The following is a 25736-nucleotide window of genomic DNA, read 5'->3' on the forward strand; positions in this document are numbered from 1 at the left end:
CTGGCATTCATCCAACTGCTACTGGAATACTGTATCCAGGTCTGGTGTCACAATTCAAGGACATTGATAAATTAAAGAGAGCTCCCAGAAGAGCAAAGAGAATGATTAAAGGACGTGAAAACATATCTGAGTGATAGACTGAAGGAGCTCAATCTGTTTAGTTTAACAAAGAGAATATTAAGGGGTGACTTGATCACAGTCTAAGTACCTATATGGGGCATAGTAATATGCTGGTGATGATGATGATAAAAGGCTCTTCAGTCCACTCTAGACAATTTCAGACTAGAAATAAAGTGCAACATTTTAACAGTTTGGTCAATTAACCATTGGAACAGTTTACCAATGGTTGTGGTAGATTCTCCATCAGTGGAAATCGTAAAATCAAATTGAATGTTTTTCTAAAAGATATAGAAGTGTAGAGCTGGAAGGAACCTTGAGAAGTCATCCAGCCCATCCCCCTGTACTGAATCAAGATGAAGTAAACCTCCTAGCCCATCCTGAACAGGTCCAACTGGTTCTTAAAGCCCTCCAATGACAGGGATTCCACAACCTCCCTTGGAAGCCTATTCCAGAGCTTAATTGTCTTTACAGTTGGAAAGTTTTTTTCCTAATAGCTAACCTAAATCTCCACTGCTGCAGATTAAGCCCATTATTTTTCCTCCTACCTTCAGCGAAGAACAATTGATCACCATACCCTTAATAACCACCATTAACATTTTTGAAGACTGTTACCGGATCCCATACCTCACTTGTCTTTTCTCAAGGCTACACATGCCCAGTTTTTTTTAACCTTTCCTCCTCGGTCAGGATTTCTAAACCTTTTATCATTTTTGTTGCTCTCTTTTGAACTCTCTCCAGTTTATTCACCTCTTTCCTAAAGTGTTGCTCCCAGAACTGGACACATTATTCTAACTGAGGTCTTACCAATGCTGAGAGTTCTGGCCCCTTGGAAGAGTGGGACAGTTATACAATACACCCCATGATGATATTAGTCTTTTTTGCAACTGCATCACATTGTTGGCCCATTTAATTTGTGATCCACTATAACCTTCAGATCCTTTTCAGCAATACTACAGCCTAGCCAGTTATTCCCCATTTTGTAGTTGTGCATTTGGTCTTTCCTTCCTAAATGAAGTACTTTGCTCTCGTCTTTGACAGGTTTCAGAGTAGCAGCCGTATTAGTCTGTATCCGCAAAAAGAAAAGGAGTACTTGTGGCACCTTAGAGACTAACAAATTTATCTGAGCATAGCTCACGAAAGCTTATGCTCAAATAAATTTGTTAGTCTCTAAGGTGCCACAAATACTCCTTTTCTTTTTGTCTTTATTGAGTTTCATCTTGTTGAATTCAGACCAATTCTCCAATTTGTCAAGGTTGTTTTGAATTCTAATCCTGTCCTCCAAAGTGCTTGCCACCTCTACCAACTTGCTGTCATCTGAAAATTTTATATGTATACTCTCCATTCCGTTATCTAAGTTATTAATGGAAAAATTGAACAGTGCCAGACCCAGGACTGACCCTTGTGAGACCTCACTAGGTACGGCAGTTCATATGTAATATATTGCAGTTCAAACAGGAATTAATTCAGGGAAGTCCTATGGGCTGTGTTATACAAGAGGTTAGACTAGATTATTACAATGGCCTCTTCTGGTTTTATAATCTATGAATCTATAAATTAGTCACACTGGAGAATCTGGCCCTATGCTTCTGTCCCCCAACTACCACATTGCTGTGCAGATACTACAGTGAAGATTGCAATAGAAATGCCTATAAATAAATATAAAAATGGTCCATAGGGATGCTTGGAATTGCTGTTAGTGGAGTCAGTACCTCACTGACATTCAGCATGGAAGAAGCTGCGGGATAACAGAGACTGAAGGAGCTCTACAAAGCTACTGTTGTACTCTCTTTCTGAGCTTTTTTAATCACTGCTCAGGGTATGCAGCAAAGCTTGTATGGGATTTAGGAAAGCCACCTTTGCTCCCCTCTTATTCTGGGCTGATCTGCACTGCACAAGTTAGAGCCGCCTTAGTGCTGCCCTAAATTACACAAATTGCCAGCAACACCCAGGGGCCAGAACCGCAGCTAGAGTGTAGGAAACCACTGGCCACTCCCCTTTTCCCTGACCACTCCATGTGAGAAGGGGTGGTGGTGTAGGAACCATGATAGCAGCTCTATGCCACTGGAGGAGAGCTTCTGATGACTGGTTAACAGAGACTGCTTAAGGCAGTCTGCAGCCCTAGCATAACAGAAGGGCAGCGGGGCCGAATTTAAGTGAGTGGTGTTGTGACCTGGTGCACAGAGTCACAGCACCACTCAGGTTTGGCCCAGTCGTCCCTCCATCATGGCCAAATCTCCCATCCTAGGCAGATCCCTGGCTTGCCTGTAGCTAGAGTGGCCTCTACTGGTCATGTTGTCTTTGGGGCAGCTTTCCACCAAAAGGAGCAGAGATAAAATTACCCTAATGCATTGCAGGATGTGGCCCCTTGTAGTTTTCAACTTTATGGTAAATTATTAGAATCAGAAATGCAGAATCATAAAATCCTGGTTATAAAAATGCTAATTTCCAATAGTTAATCCCACATGATTTAAAGTTTCATACGCTACTATTTTTCTTGTCACTCATTTTGGGCCTCTGTCCCACATTTGGTCCTTGGCAGGTTGCACATTAGTATTTTGTATTCTCATACTTAGTTTGGCACGAGTATTTCATTTGGGTAATTAAGCTAGCAGAAGATCCAATAAGACTTTTTTAAAGTAATTTCTGGAAAGGTTAGTATTAGAAAACACAAAATTATTTGCATAATTATTAATTATATAGTGTAAGCTTTTAAAATCAGTGCTTCTGATAAAATATTTACACTTTTTAAAAGGTCCATTATTGCATAAAGTAATGAAGATTTTTTCCAAAGAACCATTTTTTAACTCTTATTGATTTATTTATTGTTACACGGTGTCTTTTCATGTTTTCTAGTGGAGAAAAGCACATTCTGTTAATTTGTGGAGAGAGGGAATCTTGGTTTCCTAATAGCTGAGTCTCATTAGTGGTACTATGCCATAGTGTTTTTATAACACTTTTATAAGGTGATCTGAAAGCAGTGACAAAATAAGTTTAGGTTAATTTTCTTTTCATCTGTTAGAGTATTCTGTGCTGTGATTATGATGGTATGATTACTAGCCCATTTCAGTTTCTTAATGAAATGGTTTAAAGGTAGCTTTCTCTCACCGATCTTGGGAAACTATAATAAGGTATGCTATTTTAATAACTTGAGCTAATGTGAAACATGATAAAATCACCAGGCAAGATTTTCAAATAGGAATTTAAAATTAGGCCTCTAAATCCAATAAATAACCTTATTTTCAGAAATGCTAGAACATTAGATCACTTATTTAGGTGCCTAAATAGGCCTTTAGGATCCTAAACTTTAAGCTTGTGGTTTTTTTAAATCTGGGCCACTGTTTCTTTTTTTTTTTTTTTTAACTGTTTTATGTCTAAAAAATATTAGTATAAAATAATGAAGGAAATAACCATATTGTGAGCTGAGAAAGCTGGCAAGCCTGGAAGTTCTTAAGAATAGAAGGTCACAGCTGAAATATAAGGGTGGGAATTTCAGAGGCAGTGTGCACTTCTCTGGCACTTTTGGAGCGCTCAGCCTTGCAAGAAATGGGAGTATTAAATGAATGAATTTACCTTAAAGAGTAGTGGAAACTTCCTGCTATAAACTGTCTCTCCAGTTGCAAAATATATTTTATCAAGCCACCTTTATCATTAAAATGTCATGATTATACAGTTGACTAATTCATATGAATGGTATTTTCAAAACGTTTTTCAGGAATCTTTTCAAAATGGCAATTTTTGTAACTTCCTCAGAGTCTAATTAAGTGAATTTTTCTGTAGTTAAGGCAGTAGCAAAAATCACTGCAGATTCACATTAAGAAGATCTGTCTAGCAGAGATGTATACTAAAATAATTGTGAAGGTATAGAATGGTCAGTTTCCTAACACCGGCCCAGTGAATAAGTAGGTTTGAATGTCTCAATGGATTTCTTATTCAGATATAGGTGAATTGTTTTACGTCCACCATTGATAGCCTAAGTGCTGATGGCTAAAATGTACACTAGCGCACTCACCTTCTAATTTGAAACCCACTTTTTAATAAAAAGTGGCACCTAACAGATGAGAGAGATATTAATACTCTTCAGTGTGACCTGCAGAGAAAAAAGTTTGAACTTGTGCTTTTTTTATTGTGTTTGGACGTACAAAGACGGCCGGAACAGTTTATTGCAAAAACAAACTAACAAAAAAAAAGGGGTGGAGAAGAGTTCTTGGTTTTTACATTTATGAATTCAGGTGTTGGTCTACACTTGAAGACTCTGTGGTGACTGTAGAACTAGTGAAATGATGACATCACACGAGACTGAGGGATTGAATGCGGAAGGGATTTTTCATTAACCAAAAGCCTAATGAGCTTTTGAAACAAAAGATGTCTTTGTTAAACATCCAACTCTTTTGATGAAGGTATGGCAGTTCACAACAAACACAAGACCTCTGCAAGAAGTCCTCCAGTGAAACTAGGGGAGACCAGTCTTGACTTTCTTGGTATTTTTGAAGTAAAAGATGACAACACAGGGGCCCCTCTTAAAGAACAAACAAACTTTGAGGCTTCCTTTATATTATGAGCTAGGTGACACCTTGTTATGGGATTGTGAACTGATAGGTGTAGACTCACCCTTCAATTAACATAACTGTTAGTCTAAGCCCTACCTAGACAAAGTGTGTGTGAACCCACCCAGGAGCGGTTGTCAAATATTGTTTTGGGTAGGATGTGTGTGTGTGTGTGTGAGCGAGAGAGAGAGAGATTGTGATGGCAGAACACAAAGAAACTGAGGAGAGACAAGAAACCCTAAGCTGCTCCTTTAGGCTATGTCTACACTGCAATTAAAAACCTAGAGCTGGCCCATGCCAGCTGATTTGGGCTTAGGGGTTGTTTAATTGTAATATAGCTGTTTGGACTTAGGCTGGAGCCCAGGCTCTAGGATCTTGCATGGTGAAGGGTCCCAGAGCTTGGGCTGCAGCCCAAGCCTGAACATCTATACTGGAATTAAACAGCCCCTTTTTCAGAGCTAGGGTGACCAGATAGCAAGTGTAAAAAAATCGGGACAGAGGGTGTGGGGGGTAATAGGTGCCTATATAAGAAAAAGCCCCCAAAATTGGGACTGTCCCTTTAAAATCAGGACATCTGGTCACCCTAGTCAGAGCCCCACAAGCCTGAGTCAGCTGGCATGGCCACCCTTGTCTAATTGCAGTGTTGACATACCCTGAAAGCATGGTGGCTGACCTGAAAGAAACCTGAGGAGGAGTTTTTGGGTCAGGGTGAAGGCCGAAGAGTGCTTTTGATGCTGTAAATAAGTGATCACCAGTCGATCACGATCAACTGGTCAATCCTGGAGACTCTCCCAGGCCATAGGTTTTCCTGGTTTCAGAATGGCTACAACCTATGCTCTGTGCCAGAATTTTAGGATGCAGTTGTCCTGGGAACATTGGTTGAAGAACCAAAGCAGCCAGCTTTTGAGCCTCACTGAAGTAGGACCTCTATATGGATATAATTCAGATGTGGAGCCTTTCTATTTTCAAAAGCATTATGGCGGTGTCCAGCTTTTTGTCTGAAAAAGGAGCATCAAGTGTGAATCCACACTAGAGCATAACTCTTTTCTGTAACCTCAGTTTTGATTGCATGACTGAAAGACTTATCCAAGTTCTGTGTGTGGCCATTAGCCACTGGTTGGGATGTGATAACATTTGCAGTGACTGGAAACTCCTTTTTGCTGAGGCTGGAAAGTCTTTTGATGGTCTGCTAAGCTTTCCAGCTAGAATGAGTAAAGACCACGTTTGTGACTCTTTCTCTCTCCATCGAGTGCACTGGGTTTGATCCAGCAATTGAATGAATGTTATTCTTACTAACAGCCTCCTGTTCATTACCAGCAGATTTAAATTCCTGATAGAGCTTAACTGCTTCTGATGATCACCCAGGTGTATGCGGTCAGTGATAGCTTCTACAGATTGATTTCTTAGCAGCTACCTGAATTAATTTGCAGAAAACTTGATAGGAATAATTTATATTGGCTGGTCATGTCAAGTCCAGGTCAACCAGTTTGTTGACAGACATTTCTAGTTTTGCTTGAAAGACCTCCCACCGAGCTTTCTGAAAATTCCACAGGGCTTTCTGTATACTATTTGTTATTGATATTCACAGGCCCATGGTGATCAAAGACAGCCAATGGTGAGCGTTTGAAAAAACTTTAAGCATCTTCTCCTCTATGATCACTGCTGGTGGTTGCCCATGAGATGAAAAGGAGATGCTGGATGAAAAGCCTGTTGGCCATCTGCTACTGTGAAAGCTTAGCCTTTGCTTTGGGTCACAGAGGAGTTGTAGGTCAGTGACAATGCCCACTCCATCAGACTCTGTCCATCTGAGTTGTTGTCAGAGTATCCCCAGTTGACATGGCAGGAATTAAAGTTGTCATAATAGGTCAAAGGACCTGGAAAGGTGGGCAGCATGGGGGTTGACCAGTTAACTGACAGAGGCTTATGGCCATTAATCAGTGTAAGCTCATTCACCTTTTATAGCATTCTATTCTACAATGCCATTCGGACCAGATGTCAATACGGTGAGAGCGGCCAGCCCTTCTCTAACATAAAATGCCATCCCATACTGGTTGTGATGGGGATGAGCCAGGAACTGAAAGATGCATGTTGGTGGTGGAGTGTATCTCCTGAAGCAAGATTTCATTTGCTTCAAAGTTTATAGCTAGATGGATGAGGATATCCCTTTTCATCACCAATATCCCTCAATATTAAAATGCAGGATCTTGAGAACTGGCCCCAGTGCTAGCGTCTGCATTGAAAGGGGTCTCATTGGAGGACAGCTCTTTGGGCTTATTGTCTTTTGGAACTTGAGCCTGTGTTCTGCATTTTATCTGCTTTTATTTCACTTCATGCCGCTCACCCAGGGATTGCCATGAAAAGACAGTAAACATATCCTCCTGGATTAGGCTTAATGGGCTGCTGACTGGCATGGCCACAGTAGCTGCTACAATGCAGAAATTTAGCTCATCCTTTTTTTCCCCACAATGTGACCATGAGGCAACAATGCAGACGGTCAAACATGTGGTGGAGGAGTGCACAATTAGAAGATAGGAGGGTGGACGGCAACACCTTGCTACCTCTGATGATGTAGCAGTTAGATGGCGGAACAACCTAGATACTGACTTGTGACACTTACGAAAGACGATGATGATCCGGGTTCCCACTGTGTCTCCTGGGCTAATTTTCTGGAATGCTAAGCATTTGAGATTAACTACCTGGCTTCTGGAATTAGTGTATTGATTACTAGCCAAGAACTGTTTCCAAGCTTAGGCATATTTTGTTATCTAGATAAAAATGAATCAGCATGTATATAGACATGTAGAGTTTCTACAAGGGTTCAGACCAACAAGGCCTTGTGTATTCTCTGTCAGGTTGGACCTGCATTCTGCAACAAGGCCCCCCTAGTTTCTGAGATGCTCTAGTGTTTTTTCATGGGAAAAAACAGACTGGAAATTCTGCAGCAGTGTCAAGAAAATGAAAATTGTGGAGGGGAGATACTGAATTAAACATGAAAACAAATCCAATCTGTAGAAGATCAGACAGCCCCCCTCATCTGTTACAGGTGTCTGGAGGGAAGATGAGAGTATGTTGTATCAGATTGGAAAATCTTTGGGCACAGAATTTGGGCCTGATCCTCCACTGCCTTGAACATGGTTTAGTTGGTTACAACTTTGCAAAGAGAATATAAAATCTGACCAAATCAAAATTTTACTTCAACTCTGAGCTAGGGCTGGCTGGAAAACAAGTTCCATTTGTGAAAAAATTCACAATTTGTTTTTGTTCTGCATCTAAATGAAATGGAGACCTTTTGAGGCTTTTTTTCACCAATTTTTTTAAAAAAAGAAAATCGAAGCCCCACCAACCCCAAAATAGCCAATAGCACAGTGGTTAGGATACTCCCCTGGAATGTGTGAAAACCAGAAGAGTGCCTAAGCCACTGGACTATTGACTATTTTAGGATTTCTCTCTCCATCTCTCTTTCCACCCCACAAGAAAGGTTATGCTGAACCTGAGAAACCTTTGTATGAAAACCAATATGTTCCTGCAAAAAGATTTGGTTTGGACAAATTGGTGTTTGAAAAAACATTTCATCAAAAAATTCCCAACCAGATCTATCCTACTAATAGTACCTTTTTCTTATATAGTGCTTTTCATCAATAGATCTCAAACCGCTTTGCAATCTTTAACTTATTTATCCTCACAACACCCCTGTGAGGTAGGAAAGTGCTCTTATCCCTGTTCTTATCCCCATTTTACAGATGGGAAGCTGAGGCACAGACAAAGTGAGTTAACAAAAGCCACACTGGAAGTCATGGGAATTGAACCTAGCTCTTTCACAGTCTGGGCCTGTGCCTGAACCACTGGACAATACTTCCTCTCTACTCAGTTTTTTAGAAGTGTAAATGATACAAGACATAGGAAACTGGAAAGATCAGACCTTCTTGTCCTCTTGTGTGTTTTTAAAGTGTTATATACACTGCAACAAAACCTCTGTCCTTGTCTCCGTGGGTCCCACATTTCCTGGCAGATTTTGCTAGCCTCAGAGGCTCACTGTAACCCTCCACGTAACCCTTCTCTCGCTAGAGACAAGGGTCACAGTCTACTGAGCCATTTTCATCATAAGCCCGCAAGGGAGGTGGAGGAGAAGCTATCCTTCCTTGCACAGTCTCTGTTGTCTCCCAGTCTCAGTGATTAGTCGGGTTGGGGGGCAATGGGGGAAGCTTGGGCCCACCCTCTACTCCAGGCTCCAGCCCAGGGACCCTAATAGTATCAGCTATGGTAGCTCTGACCTTTTAGAAATATGACACGTACTATTCCCTGGGCTACTTCCCACAGCAGCCCCTACTTCCTCAAGTTCCACTTCACCCTTACCTCAGGGCCGCATTCCTTGTGCCTGATATGGTGTGTACTGCTCAGTCTCTCCAACAGCACAGCTTCCTCCCACAGCTCCTAACATCCACCCCCACCTGACTGGCTGGGAGGCTTTTAACTAGTTTCAGACAGTACCTGATTGGCTTCAGGTGTCCCCTAGCATTCTCCCTGCCTTCTGGAAAGTGCTTAATTGGCCCCAGGTGTCTTAATTGACCTGGAGCAGCTGCCATTTAACTTATCCTCATACCAGGGATTTGTTTAGCTTGGAGCTAATATATCAATCTCCCACTACTTTTCTATAGCCATCTGGTCTTGCCCCGTAACAACACCTTTGTATTATATTAACCTTGCAAATTTTCCAGTCAAGGCACAAAATTGGCTTGTCTGCCCTTGACCATGATGCATGTTGATCATAAAGATGTGTCTTACTTGTATGTCAAAAAAATTACTCACCTGGGAGAGTGAACAAGCAGTAATCTGCAAGATGATGCTGGATAAATAAATAATACATTATTTTGTGGCTACAATGAGATTAAAAAGACTGAACAAATTTTTCAAGGAAGATTATTTTAGTTATATATAAGAATCAGTCTTAGGTGAATAAGCAAAAAGGCTTCCTTTCTCTGTACTAGCATAAGTTTAAATTCTAAACCAGCTATGTTGTGTTTACTCTTGTAACCAAATAAAAGTGTAGCTGTTTTTGTACAGCCATTTTATAGTAATCATTTTTATCCTTTCTTTTAAAAAAGCTGTTCCTTGAAATTAAAGCTGTAGTGAAAAGAAATTAAATTTAAAAGAACTTGTATCTTCTAAATATAGATGCAGTGCAAGATGACTGTATGTCAGCTATTTACAATAGAGGCTCAAATTAAATGTATGCCCCAAATTAACAAACAGAGTAAGAGGACCAAAAAAAGATGGGTTAGAGGCAAAAAGGTCCTTTACAAATTGGAAGTTAAATCCTACTGAGGAAAATAGAAAGGAGCATAAACTAGTCAAGTGTAAAAGTATAATTAGGAAGGCCAAAAAAGAATTTGAAAAGTAATTAGACAAAGGTTCAAAGCCACAAATGTTTTAAGTACAGCAGAAGCAGGAAGCCTGCCAAACAATCACTGGGGCCACTGGATGATCGAGGTGCTAATGGAGCACTCAAAGATAAGGCCATTGCAGAGAAGCTAAATGAATTATTTGCCTCAGTCTTCGCTGTAGAGGATTGAGGGAGATTTCCACACCTGTACCATTCTTTTTAGGTGACAAATCTCAGGAACTTTCCCAGATTAAGGTATCAAGAGGAAGTTTTGGAATAAATTGGTAAATTAAACAGTAATAAGTCATCAAGACCAGATGGTATTCACCCAAGAGTTCTGAAGGAACTCAAATATGAATTTGCAGAACTACTAAGTGTGGTATGTAACCAATTATTTAAATCAGCTTCTGTACCAGATGACTAGAGAATAATAGCTAATGTGACACCATTTAAAAAAAAAAAAGGCTCCAAAGGTGATCCTGGCAATTACAGGCTTGTAAGCCTAACTTCAACACCAGGCAAATTGGTTGAAACTGTGGTAAAGAACAGAGTAATCATGACACATAAATGAACACAATTTGTTGGGGGAAGAGTCAATATGGCTTTTGTAAAGGGAAATCATCCCTTTGAGGGGGTCAACAAACTTGTGGAAAAGGGTGATCCAGTGGATATAGAATACTTGGACTTTCAGAAAGTCTTTGACAAAGTCCCTCACCAAAGGCTCTTAAACAAAGTAAACAGTCATGGGATAAGAGAGAAGATCCTCTCATGGATCAGTAACTGGTTAAAAGAAAGAAAACAAAGGGTAGGAAGAAATGGTCAGTTTTCACAATGGAGAGAGGCAAATAGTGGTGTCCCCCCAGTATCTGTACTGGGACCAGTGCTGTTCAACATACTCATAAATGATTTGGAAAAGGGGGTAAAGAGTGAGGTGGCAAAGTTTGCAGACAATACAAAATTACTCAAGATAGTTAAGTCCAAAGCAGACTGCGAAGAGTTACAAAGGGGTCTCACAAAACTGGGTGAGTGGCCAACAAAATGGCAGATGAAATTAAATGTTGATAAATGCACAGTGGAAAACATAATCCCAACTATACATACTAAATAATGGGATCTAAATTAGCAGTCGCCACACAAGAAAGATCTTGGAGTCGTTGTGAACAGTTCTCTGAAAACATCTGCTGTATGTGTAGCAAGAGTCAAAAAATCTAACAGAATGTTAGGAACCATTAGGAAAGGGATAGATAATAAGACAGAAAATATCATAATACCATGGTACACTGACACCTGGAATACTGCTTGCAGTTCTGGTCATCTCATCTCAAAAAAGATATATTGGAATTGGAAAAGGTACAGAGAAGGACATCAAAAATGATTAGGGGTATAGAATAGCTTCCATATGAGGAGAGATTAAAAAGACTGGGATTTGTCATTTTAGAAAAGAGATGACTACGAGGTAATATGATAGAGGTCTATGAAATTGTGAATGGGGTGGAGAAAGTGAATAAGGGAGTTTTGTTTACTCTTTCTCATAACACAAGAACCAGGGTCACCAAATAAAATTAATAGGCAGCAGGTTTAAAACAAACAAAAGGAAGTACTTCACACAATGAACAATTAACCTGTAGAACTCATTACTGAGGATGTTGAGAAGGCCAAAAGTATAACTGGGTCTAAAAAAGGACTAGATAAGTTCCTGGAGAATAGGTCCATCAGTGGCTGTTAGCCAAGATGGTCAGGGATGCAACCCCATGCTCTGTGTGTCCCCAGCTTCTGATTGCCAGAGGCTGGAAGTGGACGACAGGGATGGATCACTCAATGATTGCCTGTTCTGTTCATTTTCTCTGGAGCACCTGGCATTGGCCACTGTTGGAAGAGAGAATACTGAACTAGACAGACCATTGGTCTGACCCAGTATGGCTGTTCTTATGTTCTTGAATTTCTCCCCAAAGCCTTTTTCACACCGATCATGTACTATGCTTCAAAAAACAAAAAAAACAAAAGAACCCAAAACACGGCAAGAAAAATATGTAGAACTCAATGTGCTAATTGTATGAGTCCAACAGAATAAAGAACAGCCCTTTTTAGAGGTCTGATTGAAACTAAAACTGGGCAAACGTTCAAGAAGCTCACTCTCTCTCTGATGAAAGAATATGATGCAATCATGGCATGTCTTTGTGACCTGGCACCATGCAAAACTTTAATTGATTTATGATGTTTTGTTGGTCTTTTAACAGTTTCATTCCTTGGCACCAATGTACTACCGAGGATCAGCAGCAGCTGTTATAGTATATGATATCACAAAACAGGTAAAGCTTTCTGTTTGCAATTCCTATATAATATATAGTTTGGTTAATGACTTAATGTATTGGCAAAGCTGTGGTGGAAGCGCCATTCCCTGAGTCATTTAAAAATGGACTAAACAAAACTCCGGAAATTATACTGCAGGGGAAAATTCTGAATTTGCCTCTTTGAGATGGACAAGATGACCTACTGGATTTTTCCCATATCTAATTTCTACTACTAAAAAACATCAACTATTTTATAAACTGGAAATTAATCTTTTAAAAATGTGGCTACAAGCTTGCATTTGCAGTCTGAGAGCTGAATTCTTCTAGGGTTGCTTTACTTTGAAACAAAGCAATGAAATAATCTTTGGCTCAACATTATTAATTGAAATGGAAGTGTATTTTCAGCTGATAAAGTAGCCCTGTTCACATGTCATCCAGCTGCAGATCCTTGCCCTGCCCTAATGAGAAATTGCTACTCTTAAAATCCAAAGAATAAAATTTTGATTTTAAAAGAAATCCCAGGTGATGGAAGCTGAGTTATAGAATAAGCATTAGTGGATGAATGGTTGCAATATTTTACTTATCTGTTTCTTCTCTCCTGCCAATTGAATGATTTACTTTCAGCACTGAAGGCCTGGCTCTGTTCACCAGTGCATTAGTGTAATGACCCATTGCTGCATTAGGGTTGCCAACCCTCCAAGATTGTCCTTGAGTCTCCAGGAATTAAAGATTAATCTTTAATTAATGATTATGTCATATGATAAGACCTCCAGAAATATGTCCAACCAAATTTGGCAACCCTAGCTGACACTGGTCATGGCTGCATAGCAGTACCATAGGTTGTAATTTTTAACTGAAATGACTCATAGTTGGTCAGAAAGTCTGTAGACCTTGTGAAGGTGGAACTTAGTCCTGAGTCATCCTTATTCAGAATGTGCAGCAACTTTCATTCTCTGTAAGGTTAATATTCAAGTATTGCATAGTATTGTGGGATGTACCTTATTTCCCAAATGCTAGGCCATACTCTTCCCTCAGAGGTTCATGCACAACTTCCATTGATTTCAGCAGAAGCTACACATGCATTTCTGAGGAGAAAATTTGGCTTGATGGATTAATGCAGTTGAGAACTAATCTGAGGTTCAGTAACATCAATCATGCCTTTTAATGAGAGCCCTGGAAATCATTGTCACATGAGGGCTTTCTGTGTGCCCTTCCTGTAACTTCAAAAAAATGACTGTGTCTGTCAATCAAGGAGATCCTGCTAGATGTTTCTTTATGTATTCGGTTTAGGATTCATTTCATACTTTGAAGAAATGGGTAAAAGAATTAAAAGAACATGGTCCTGAAAATATTGTCATGGCCATCGCTGGAAACAAATGTGATCTTTCTGATCTCAGGTAATGTATCTATTTGGTATTAGAATGCTGTTTGGTATGCACTGCTTTCCTCCCTCATCAACCATGTTTGTATCGTCATCTGTAGTTAGGGTTGCCAACCCTCCAGGATTATCCTGGAGGCGCCAGGAATTAAGAGATTAATCTTTAATTAAAGATTATGTCATGTGATGAAACCTCCAGGAATACATCCAACCAAAACCCTACTGCTACTCATGGTGGAGGCCCCCATTGAAATCAATATCTTTTATTTCAATTATTCAGGATCAGGTCCCGACGAACAGCAGCATCACATCCTCCAAAATATTTTACTCTGAATTCCCTTTTTTGCTGCACTTCCGCTGCTTTGACCAGAGTTGCAGGATGTCAGATGTTGCTTCTGTGCAGGCTGCCGCGGGCTCTGGCACATTACACTGATGGATACAATACGGGACTTTTCATTCTGTTGTACTATAACTAGTTCCAGCGTATACCGCATGCATAGCTCAAAAGTGCTTGATTAACACTGGAGTGCGAGAAATTCTGTGTTTTAATCAAATGAAGGGTTAGTGCCAGGTGCAGGATGATAGCCTTATTGCAGAAAATACATTTGCAAGAACATAAGGGCTCTTACGATCCTCAAATAACGGACTTATGTCCTAGGTGTGAGGAGAAGGACTCTCCTTAGAGCGGGGTCTCAAACTCAAATGACCACGAGGGCCATGTGAGGACTAGTACATTGGCCCGAGGGCCACACCACTGACCACCCCCCCACCAGCTGCCTCGCCCCCACTCCACCCCTTCCATGAGGCCCCACCCCAACTCTGCCCTCTCCCTGCCCCCAGGGGGTGTAGGAGGGGTGCAGGGTGCATCAGGGGACTCAGGGCAGGGGGTTGGGGTGCAGGAGGGGTGTGGGGTGTAGCCGGGGGCACAGGGCAGGGGGTCAGGGTGCCGGGTGCAGCAGGGGGCTCAGGGCAGAGGTCAGGGTGCAGGAGGGGTGTGGGGTGCGGCAGGGGGCTCAGGGAAGGGGTTTGGGGTGCAGGAGGGGTGTGGAGTGCGGCAGGGGGCTCAGGGCAGGGGGTTCAGCTGCAGGAGGAGTTTGGGGGCCTGCCCTGCCCCCACGCTGCTCCGGGAAGCAGCTGGGACCTGGGGGTGGGGTGGGGCACGGGGGTCTGTGTGTTGCCTTGGCCGCGCCTCCAGGTACCTCCCCTGAAGCTCCCATTGACCGGGAATGGGGAACTGCGGCCAATGGGAGCTTCGGGGGAGGTACCTAGAGGAGCAGCCAGGGCAACACACAGACCCCTGTGCCCCCCTCCCCTCCCCAGGTCCCAGCTGCTTCCTGGTGCGGCGTGGGGGCAGGGCAGGGAGGGAGCCTGCCCTGCCCCCGGTGCGCGCCGGGCCGGAGCCGCTCTAGGTAAACGCTGTGGGGGGTGGGGTTTTAGTCTTTCGTGTTTTAGTCTTAAGGTTTACTTCATTAGAAATGGCTTAAGGTAAAATATATGTATCAACCTATCGCATTAATTCCACTGAATAGAAAATACAAATACTTGTGTGCAAGGGGATTTAAAAAATATAATGTAACTAATGAGGGCACACATGAGCAACCTGCTATTTCTACATGACTTTTGGCAGCTCTGTTTATCTTTATGGAATTTTTACCAGTTACTTTGCCAAAAATGGTCTGCCAGACACTAGAGTCTATCAGCCATTGTTATGGCAAATGTGAATGGAGGCAAAAGAGGACAGGCTGAACAAAGTTCCACTCATCTTGATTCATCTGCCTCCATTACCACAGGCGCTAATACGGGAAGAAATGACTGGGGAAAAATAGAGGAACAGATTTGACTTCCACTAGCAAAGGGCTAATATAGTTTCCTCTGGTACTTCTAACAATGACCACGTTACCCTTCTGTGGTGGTGGTTTGTTTTGTTTTATTTCTTTTTTACAGATCTCTAATATATAGGTGCTAGCTGCCAACCTAGAATCAAGACATCCAAAAGACATGTGGTTATTCTTTGTATTATTATTATGTGGCCATCAACAGTTCTTGGCACTTTGCTGAAATAAATTCCTTCCCTCTGGCTTCCAGGGAATATTGTCTTTGAGAATGGAGATTTTTATTAAAATCTTTACAATTTTGTTATTGGCTTTAGAATTTAGAGTGGATTTGTTTTTTAAAAATATTTTATATTGGAATTTCTACCCTCTGATTGATGGATAATAACCTGGACACAATCACAGAATCTCTGTTGAAAGAGCTCAGATCAGAATGTTATTTAAATAAATAAGCTACTTTGCCCACCAGTGACAAAACCACTGTTAAATTTTTGGGGTAATATAGATACCAAATGCCATAACCTTCCACTGATACTGGGTTTTCCTCTCTAAAAATTGAGATACCTTCTGAAATTTTGGTTCTCTGGAGTACTCCAAATGCCAGGTCAGGAAATCCCAAGCTTTACATTCAGGCCCTTTACGCTGTCCATAGAAAACATTTTCTATTTAAATAAATATTTTTAGAAGCTTTAAACTGTATATGCTGAGGTTTTTTTAACTGCAAACAATTTAGTCAACATCTTTCAAAACAGGTATTCTCTCTCCAGGGCTCCTAAGTCCAAACCTTCTCAACTCCCTTCTAATCCTCTGCTCATCTCTTGGCTCTTGCTCCCACTTAGTTTATGTTTACTCACCTCTTCACTTAGAATAAATTGCTTGAGGAACAAACTCTCATATTTTGGACAAAGTAAAGTCATTGCAATACTGACACCTAGATTATCATTGTAGAAAGAAGCAACTGACAGACCTTATGTCGATGTAGGATCAAGCATAGTGGAGCATCCTCTCCTCCATGCCCTCTCCCCTTACACCATGGCTGGGGGAGCTGGCATAGGAGAAGGCAGAGCTGTATCCACCTGCTTTCCACAAGTGGAGAGTTCCTTGCACAAGGGGAATTCTCCACTGGCTGTCACCAGCTATTTTAAAGCCTCTTTGCACCATTTATGTGGCACAAACTAACCTTTGTGGACTGGAGAATCTGGCCCTAAGATTCTTGTTTCCAGTATGGAAACAAGTGGCTTGCATGCTTCTGTTAAAATCAACCACAATCTGCTGCCACTTATAAACAGCTAAACATGTGATCCTTTCAATCCAACTTCATTTACAATAGCCAAAAACCATCCTGTTTGTGTGTTCACTTTGGACAATCCTGTTTGTGGGCTGAATCTTCAGAGCTGGATGCGCTTTCTCTAATGTTTTATGCAACTCTTCTCATGCATTTTTGTCAATTGGGAGGGAAAAAAAGATGGACAGCAGTTAAAGATCATTTCTTTTCTGTGGGTGGGTGAGGTTCGGTGGCGTGCCATGTGCAGGAGGTCAGACTAGATGATCATGATGGTCCCTTCTGACCTTAAAGCCTATTAGTCTTCAAAACTTGGTCTTGGCACCAGTCCCCAAAATCCTTATCAACGATTCAGATTGATATCTTGATATTTGAATGTGAACAACTAGATAGAAACCACCACCACCACCACCAAAAGTATGTTTTTTATAGAATCAAAACATGTTAAATCATTTCTATCTAGGCTGTGTTTAAGATTTTTTTTATGCTTTGTGAGAAGAAGTTTTAAATTTCTGCAATATATATTATTGTAATAGGCTGGCACTATTTGCCTGAAACACCCCCATCCTGTTAGCAGTGTTTTGGTGAGAAAAGGTTAAATTGATTATTCTGTGACATAGGCAGCTGGCTCATAATCCCACCTGAATATAAGAAAAGTAGCTTTTTGAGAGACAGAAGAATTAGGGTGTGTGCTGCGCAGTCCTGAGGGAGGAACCCTGACAGTAGCCATGCCTAGGGAGGTGATAAATGTTACGACTATCAATAATGTTATGCTGTCGCATTCAAAAATTCATACAAAAATGTGGAAGGAAACAAAGGATTACGATTTTGAGACTACATCACCACATCTCAGGGAATCAAGCCCTATGTTGTGAAATATTTTGCAAAAGATTTAATGAGCTTTTACATCTTGGGTCTGCTTATACTAAATTACATGGCAAAATTCACATGGACTTCAGTGGAAGCAGGACTGAGACTCTTAAATATTTATCATTTGAGAAGCAAGGAATGTCAGCACCAGGAGAAGATCCAAACTTGTGCAGTTGAAACTAGGAACAATGTGAATTAAGATGTCTTTCAGAATGATGTTTGTTTTTTTAATAAATAGACACTAATTTGTTTGCTTTCAAAAACTTTTTTTAGGGAGGTACCTATGAAGGATGCCAAAGAATATGCAGAATCTATAGGTGCAATTGTTGTTGAAACCAGTGCAAAGAATGCTATTAACATTGAGGAACTCTTTCAAGGCATCAGTAAGTACATTTACAAGTTTCTTGTTGATGTTGTTTGGAGTCCTTTTGAAAATGATCGTCCATATATTCATGCAAAAATGTCTTTCTCCATGAAGAGGAAAACACCTGAGGCAGTAGTGTGTCCACTGCTTATGAAAATATAGAACTAATGTGACTGGGGTCCCAGTGGGGGCCAGCTGAAGTCACTTAGTTAGGGTGAACTGTAAAGAATGGCACAGATAATCCCCAAAGATGGTGGATGTTTTCAATACTTAAATTTATCAAGACAGAATAAAAACAGCTTCTTTATTACCTCACTGTTTGTCCAGAAACCAACAACACAGTTCCCTTAAAGTAACCCAGTCTCAGGCCTCCATTCAGGTACCCAAGTCAAATATGATGATTTCTGAAAAATTTATTTCGTCATATAAAAGAAAAGGTTCTACCAATCCCAAAGGATCAGACACATTACCTCCCAGGTTAATGAATATTCCAGATCCCACCCAAATACAGACTACAGCCAATTCTTATTAAGTAAACTAACATTTATTAAAAAAGAAAAGGGAGAGAGTATGGTTAAAAGATCAATATACATACAGACATGAGTTCAGTCCTTGAGGTTTAGATACATAGCAGAGATGGTGAGCTTTGCAGTTGCAAAGAGTTCCTTTAGAATTTAGTTCATAGGTTATAGTCCAATGTCCAATATGATATCCAGGGTGTACCAGCTTAAGTGGAATCTCATCTTGTGACTCAAACTTCCCCTGATGAAGCTTAAGCAGATCTGAGATTAAAAGGATCAGGACCCAAGGATCTTCTATACAATTTCTGGTCTTCTTTGACAAGTTGGAGTCCCTTGGGGAAAAATAGGCCCTTATTTCCTAAGCATCATTGTTAGTTATTCACAAAGATTAACATAAGGCAATTTATCCATCAGGCAGTCTATCACCAGTACGTAGCTATACGAAATAACATAAGACAATTGCCTGTTCCTCCACCATTCACTGATGATTTGCTTCCTTTTCAAAGAGAGATGAATACAGAAATATCCCATGCTTACACTTAATTTAAATGCTAGGATGTTCTTTTGATCTTTGAATGATCAGAATACAGCATAGACAGGAACTGTTGATTACATTGTTGACCACTGCCCATATATATGTAAATACACAAAAACACAAACGTTATCTCCCCACATGTCTTTAAGGGTTGAATTTGAGTAATTTATTCTGCAGGATGTTTAGCCCTTTCTAGCCATGTGTCACAACTAACAATAACTTTGACTAGACTAGAATAGGACATAACTTGGGTAGGTGCTATATAAGCATCTCCCACATAGCTCTTTCAGTGTATCTAAATCCTAACCTATATCCATGCATAAACTGCTGTAGGGCAGGTAACTGTTGATCTAAGGGCTTGTCTACGTTACCCGCTAGATCAACAGGCAGCGATGGATCCAGCGGGTGGAGTGGGGGGTGTCAATTTATCACACCTAGGCTAGATGCGATAAATCGACCGCCGAGCACTCTCCGGTCAACTCCGGTACTCCACCGGAGTGAGAGGCACAGGCGGACTCGACGGGGGAGCGTCAGCTATCGACTCACTGCAGTGAAGACACCGTGGTGAGTACATCTGAGTACATCGACTTCAGCTACATTATTCACGTAGCTGAAGTTGTGTAACTTAGATTGATCCCTACCCCCACAGTTTAGACCAGACCTAATTGTCATTTTGTTGGGGTTTTTATGTGGAGGCATATTTCTGGGTGACTAGGATAAGTAGAAATAGTCATTTTCATTGGATCCAGCACAAGTTTTCTCCCCAGGATTGTTAAAGGGGAAGAAATTAATATTGCTAGAAAGGAAAGGAGAACATCCCATACTCATTTTTCATTCCAAGAATTCCACTGTCATCAGCCCCTGAATAAAAACAGGATATAAAACATATTCCACCCCACCTCATCTCTCTCTGTTGCCTTATGACCGCTTCCTTTTTTCTCTCAATCTGAGTATAGGATAAATAGATGTGTGCTATGTTTCTTTGCTCCTCGCAAATCACACCATCCACTAAACATTGCTGGAGAAGCTATTGACCAATTATTTCACTTGAACAGGATGTGTCTGAAAATGTTAACTGATGAGAACTGAAATTCCCAGTACAATGATTTTTGCCTGTTATACCTTTCAGAAGGTTTGTAATTCATCTGGTTTGGAGAACCAGTCCCTGACCCAGTTTAGTTTGCTTGATTGTCTATGTCCAATATAACCTGTTATCAGTAGGTATGAATGTGCTAATACAAAAACTCACACCTGTTGCATAATTTAATCATTAATAATTAGTTTATCCCTTTGATAGGTAATGCTACAATGGGTAGCAATGACAACCCCCTAATAACAGCTATATTTGATGTAGAAAATCAGTTAAACTGAAATTAACATCTACTAGTTTCCAAGCATATGCATTAAATATCCTAGATAATCTTTTGGATACATGGAAAGATTGTCTCAGTGGGCATACTTGTGACCTTACCAGAACTCAGAAGAGAGAAAGGAGAAAGTTTGTAGGTGTTTAGTATATGAATGTGGAATCGATAGCGCATATATATGTGAACACAGCAAAAGATGGTATATTGCCATAAATAACATGCTAAAACAGCTGGATAAAACAAATATTGTCATGGCGTACAGGTCTCAAACCCAGCCTATAGGGTTCATAGGAACAACTACACTCCAACCCTCCACCTGGCAGCCTGCTGTTAAGGGCTTATCTGGGACCCATGAAGTCTAGCCCCAGTGTGAGGTTCTGCCCCTGAGGTCCAATTGGTGGTGGCCCAGAGTGGCTGATTGGTCCACTGGCCCTACTTAAGCCAGCAGCAGGAGCAGGAAGCTGTTTGAACAATCGGGCTCCACCCTGCTCCTGTGCCTTGATTTCCTGGCATCTGATTTGTGGTTCCTCGTGTCCAGTGTGGCTCCTGCCTCTGACTGTCTGGCATCCCAACCTACCCTGACTTTTATTCCAAGACTTGTGGTTCTGATCTCCAGTTTGTCTCCTGCCTCTGACCTCTAGGTATCCTTACCTTTTCAATTCCTGTCTCATGGCTGTGGGCTCTGGCTCTGACTACTAGTTCTGGCTCCCCAGAACCTGGCCGTTGCCCACATGTTTTATGACCCCTCTTTTTGCCCATTTCTTCCTCCCATGGTTGTCCTTATTGAACTTGTGTGTTTCAGCTAAATGGGGGAATACAATGAACCTATGCATGGGGTCCTTACTCCCTCCCATGGAGCTGTGCTTGGTGCCTGGCTCCAGTGCAGACTTGCTATTTAAGGTGATGACTTTAGTTATTGTGTCTGCTACCGCAGAGGTTCAATTTCTAAACTTCCCCATTGAGGTGGGCCACAGCACCCGTGCTCCAGTCCTAAAAGAAGGAGTGTCAGAAAGTATTGGAAGTGCAATCAGAAGTATTGCAGTGCCATTAAGAAGTGCTGGAACAGCCTTCCAAAGCATTCTGGCCCCACTTGAGCCCTGCCCAGCAGTCATGTAGCCGTAACCTGCAACAGCAGTTTCATATCTATTCTGCAGCCTAGCTGGGATAATTCTGTCTGTCTCTGCACATTTTCAGTGCACAACCCATTTTCCTGCACCATGTGCTGGGGAAATTACTCATCAAAAAGCGTTATTAAACAGAACAAACCGTTCAAACCATAGTGTTTCTGTAAAGAAGGTACAAGGGAGGTGAGCTGTAAAAACTCCCACAAAAAAACATGCACACATTTATGTTAATTAAACCAGCTATGTACAAAGACACAAAACTAGAGTAGAGGCCGCACAAATCAGGAGTGAGGAATGCTCAGTAACGTAATAAAAACCCAAACCCTATGAATTTCCAAAAATACAGTAGGAACAGGAAACTCAATAGACAGCAACAGAAGAACTAAAACAGGTATGAACAAAAAAATATTTAGTATTTTGTTCCGTGTAAAAGAACTGTAACAGCTTATATCCAAGGCAGTGATGAAAATCCATAATTTTAGGGCCTGTGTTTAACACATGGGTTGTGTGAAGTAATAGCTATTGTACTCGTGTCTTTGCAAGGATGTAAACCTTTTTTCCTTAAATTGAACTGTAAGGAACTTTCAGCCTTCCACAGACAGAGTCTTGCACAGTCCCATGTTACAATCTATAATCTTATTACAAATACCCAGGGGTTTATACTTGAAGCTAATTATTGGGCTTATTTTGCAAGAGCAGAACCTTGGATAATTCTCTGGACAGCCTCATTCTTAAATTTCTGTGTTTTAGTATTTTTAAAAATGTACATGTATTATTATTTTGGTAACACTGGCGCAATACTGTTTACAACTGAGTATCAGATTCAAAAGGGAGCTTTATTAGGTCTACAGGGCATCTTTGGGAACTGATTTTACTCATGCAGCTGCTCCCTCCAAAGGGGACCCTTTCTCTGTGTTCCTGGCCCTTTTGTTGTCCCCCAGTCCTTGTTCTCTCCCTCTTGCTCCCTGCCCTACACACTAGAACCTCAGAGTTAGGAACAGGCCAGTCAACCACACAGCTCATTTGGAAGCGGAAGTACGCAATCAGGCAGCAGCAGAGACAAAAAAAGGCCGAAAAAAAAAAGCACACACAGTACGGTACTGTGTTAAACGTAAACTACTACAAAAATAAACAGAAAGCAGCATTTTTCTTCTGCATAGTACAGTTTCAAAGCTGTGTTACGTCAGTGTTCTGATGTAATCTTTTGAAATAACTACTATAACATTTTGTTCAGAGTTACGAACATTTCGGAGTTACGAACAACCTCCATTCCCGAGGTGTTCATAACTCTGAGCTTCTACTGTATTTCTTTCCTTTCTACACCATTTCACTTTGCCCTCTCCCAGCCCCTAATTTCCCCATCTCTTGCCTCTTGCACCCTCACATTGACAGCCTCTGAACTTAAGCTCCCAGAATTCTGGCTCTTTACCCTGTTAGTCTGTAGTTCAGGAGTAGAAGTCAGAATGTTGTCGGATTTTGGAGTATACCCTGGACTGTCATTCTGGGCAGCTCCAGCCCAATTCCAGCACACTTGAGAACGGAATAGAGTTGATTTGATGCTCCCCCTTTGCCAAACTGAGGAGTTACATGACAGAGGCTTAACTATGTTAACATTCCTGCTCCTGAACTATCTTTGGTTGCCTCAGTTTTTCATGCACCAAGCCATGCCCACTTGAGGATCTCAAGACTCAGGCATCTGTGTCTAGAAGTGCATGTTTATAAAACAGCCTGAGTGTATAAAATAAAAAATGAAATAAAGCTGTTTGTCTGAAGGCTTTTTTATGTGTACTACTTCTCCACATATAAAAAATCCTCTAAACGCTAATCAAATATTCCAGTAATTAAAATGACAAAACCTACTTTTAAAGCAGAGCACTTAGAAACAGCAGTGATGCAAACTACAGAAAACTTAAGGTTGATTGGATCACTCCAGTAGAAGCATACAAAAGTTCCAGATTTCTCCAGTTCCAATTCAAGAGTTCTTGGACAAATGCATTTATATTTCTTCTTCTCTGTGAACCTGTTTGTTTCATCTGGACTTCTAAAGCATTATATCTATTTGGTCCAGCCAACTGGTTACACCATGGTAATATATATTCTTCTCTACAATACTTGGAGAGGAGATGAGGTCTGTGGTCTGGATTGATATTTCTGTTTAAGGAACAGAACAGTTCCATCTCTTCTGATGGTATATTGTGAACAGAAATGACCAAGCAGGGCAGTTCTGGTTTGATGGTAATTAGTCATTTTTAAAAACTGTTTCAGTGAATGCATTTGTCCATGAGACTAGTGTTACTAGATTGCTAGTCCAGAATATAGCTCTCTTAACATTATCTACAGAACATCTATAGCATAGATGGCATCAATTTAGGCTTCCCAACACATGTAATGTGCTTCACCCCTGTTCTGGAGGGGCAACCTAAACAGATAAGAGAGTAATTTATTCTGTAAACCAATTCAGTTCTTGATTTCTCTGCTGATCCTGCTTAGTATCCAAACTAAATCCAGTTGGGGTTTTGTGATATGGACACTATGTCTATTAAGAAATGAATGGAGACCACCAAATATCTTTCATATAGTTAAAACTTGTGGTCACCACTGACTTGAATTTGCAGCTAGGGCTCATCTTTCCCCTACTAATCATCTGGATCTTTTTGTCAGCTCTCTAAAACATTCATTATGTGTTACTGCGTCTGCTATGAGATTACCAATTAAAGAGTCCTGAAATAGACAATGCTATGAGCCCAAGTATCTTATTTTCTTTCTAAAGTCTGCCAAACAGATTTCAGGCTCTAATCATATTCTCCAGCTCATCTACTTTGTAATGGAGAGATGTTTTCTCTGATTAACCCTTGCTCCATACTCTGAATACTAGAAGAGACTGACCTCAGTTTATTTCTCACATTGTGAGATTGATTCTATCTCAATACATTGAATTTTACACTAGTGTAACTCAATTGACTTCACCGTTGTTACTCGTGATAACTCACTCAGATCCTAGGAGTCCCTTGAGCAGAGACAAGTTTCTTGATAAGATTAAAAATATTTAGTTCCACAGTATCATCTGGATTTAACAAAATCTTGGCAATAATGCTGATGGGAAAACTTGCATACCAAAAAAATATCAAAACCACAAGACTGAAAAGGAGTTTGAAACTTTGTTGCCTTTTATTGAATTAACAGAACAACAACAACAACAACATAGATTCTCCATAAACTTACTCTACTTGTTGCACTTTAATTTATGACAGCACCAATCGCAGCATGTGTAGGTATTTATTTTTTGTATTATTTCCAATTGTTATTGTATTTTATATTGATATGAAAAACCAATAATAAAATAAAGGCAATTCCAGCTTGGAGTATTGTGTCCTATTCTGAACTGGACAAAATAATTGCTAACTTTGGTCAGCCTGCAACATTCTCCTCCAATGGCTTCTTATTGGGTGTGATAGTTCAGGATACTCACAGGTTTAAACTCACTAGTACTGTGAAGCTCAGGCTGAAAAATAGATAGAACCAACATAGTAAAGTGTTTACAGTGGATTTCTGAAACTGTCTCTAAATGAACTTCCACCTCTACACTCTCCTCTTCAACTTGTTGTTCAAAGATCCAAACCTTGAGAAAACATTTGCTTAATGGTATATTATGGAAATTAAGTTTACACATTCCAACATTCTTAACTGTATTAGGCTCCCAGAAAAACTGGCAGGGCTCCAGGGTCAACTGGAACCAAGTTCAAATACTTTAGAAACATCATGAGCTCAGTGCAGTTGTTTTTCTCCATGTTTCCAAAATGTTATTATCGCCCTCTTGGGAAGCCTTTCTCAAATATTAAGCTCTTCTTTTTATAACACCTAGAATACCATCCTCAGTGCCACCATACACTAGCCAAACTCATTCATGTAACATTCTTACCTGCTGCCATGAGAGCCAGCAGGTTCTTACTTTCCCTAATTCTAGACCCTAGTTTTCACACGAGTCACTCCTGATATGCCTGCATTGAATGACCAGGCTTGTTAGTTGCAACATAGTTAATGGGCATATTCTGTCACCTGTATGCAGCTCGCCGAGAAACAGAAGTCACAGCAGAATTGAAGAGGCATACAGGAAGAGACTTAAAGCAG

At 40.7% G+C, this 25736-nt stretch overlaps 1 protein-coding gene across 2 annotated transcripts in view; it reads left to right on the forward strand.

The window, feature by feature from the left end:
* The window catches only part of RAB31 (RAB31, member RAS oncogene family), a 99173-nt gene that overhangs the window by 67939 nt on the left and 5498 nt on the right, over positions 1-25736 (forward strand). For both annotated transcript variants that reach the window (XM_073331604.1, XM_073331605.1), the window contains exons 4-6: positions 12282-12353; positions 13626-13732; positions 17971-18080. In XM_073331604.1, the coding sequence (XP_073187705.1) occupies positions 12282-12353; positions 13626-13732; positions 17971-18080 (289 nt within the window). The remainder of the gene's footprint in view (positions 1-12281; positions 12354-13625; positions 13733-17970; positions 18081-25736) is intronic.

The sequence above is a fragment of the Lepidochelys kempii genome, chromosome 2 (assembly GCF_965140285.1).
Source record: "Lepidochelys kempii isolate rLepKem1 chromosome 2, rLepKem1.hap1, whole genome shotgun sequence".
NCBI classification, from domain to species: Eukaryota; Metazoa; Chordata; order Testudines; family Cheloniidae; genus Lepidochelys; species Lepidochelys kempii.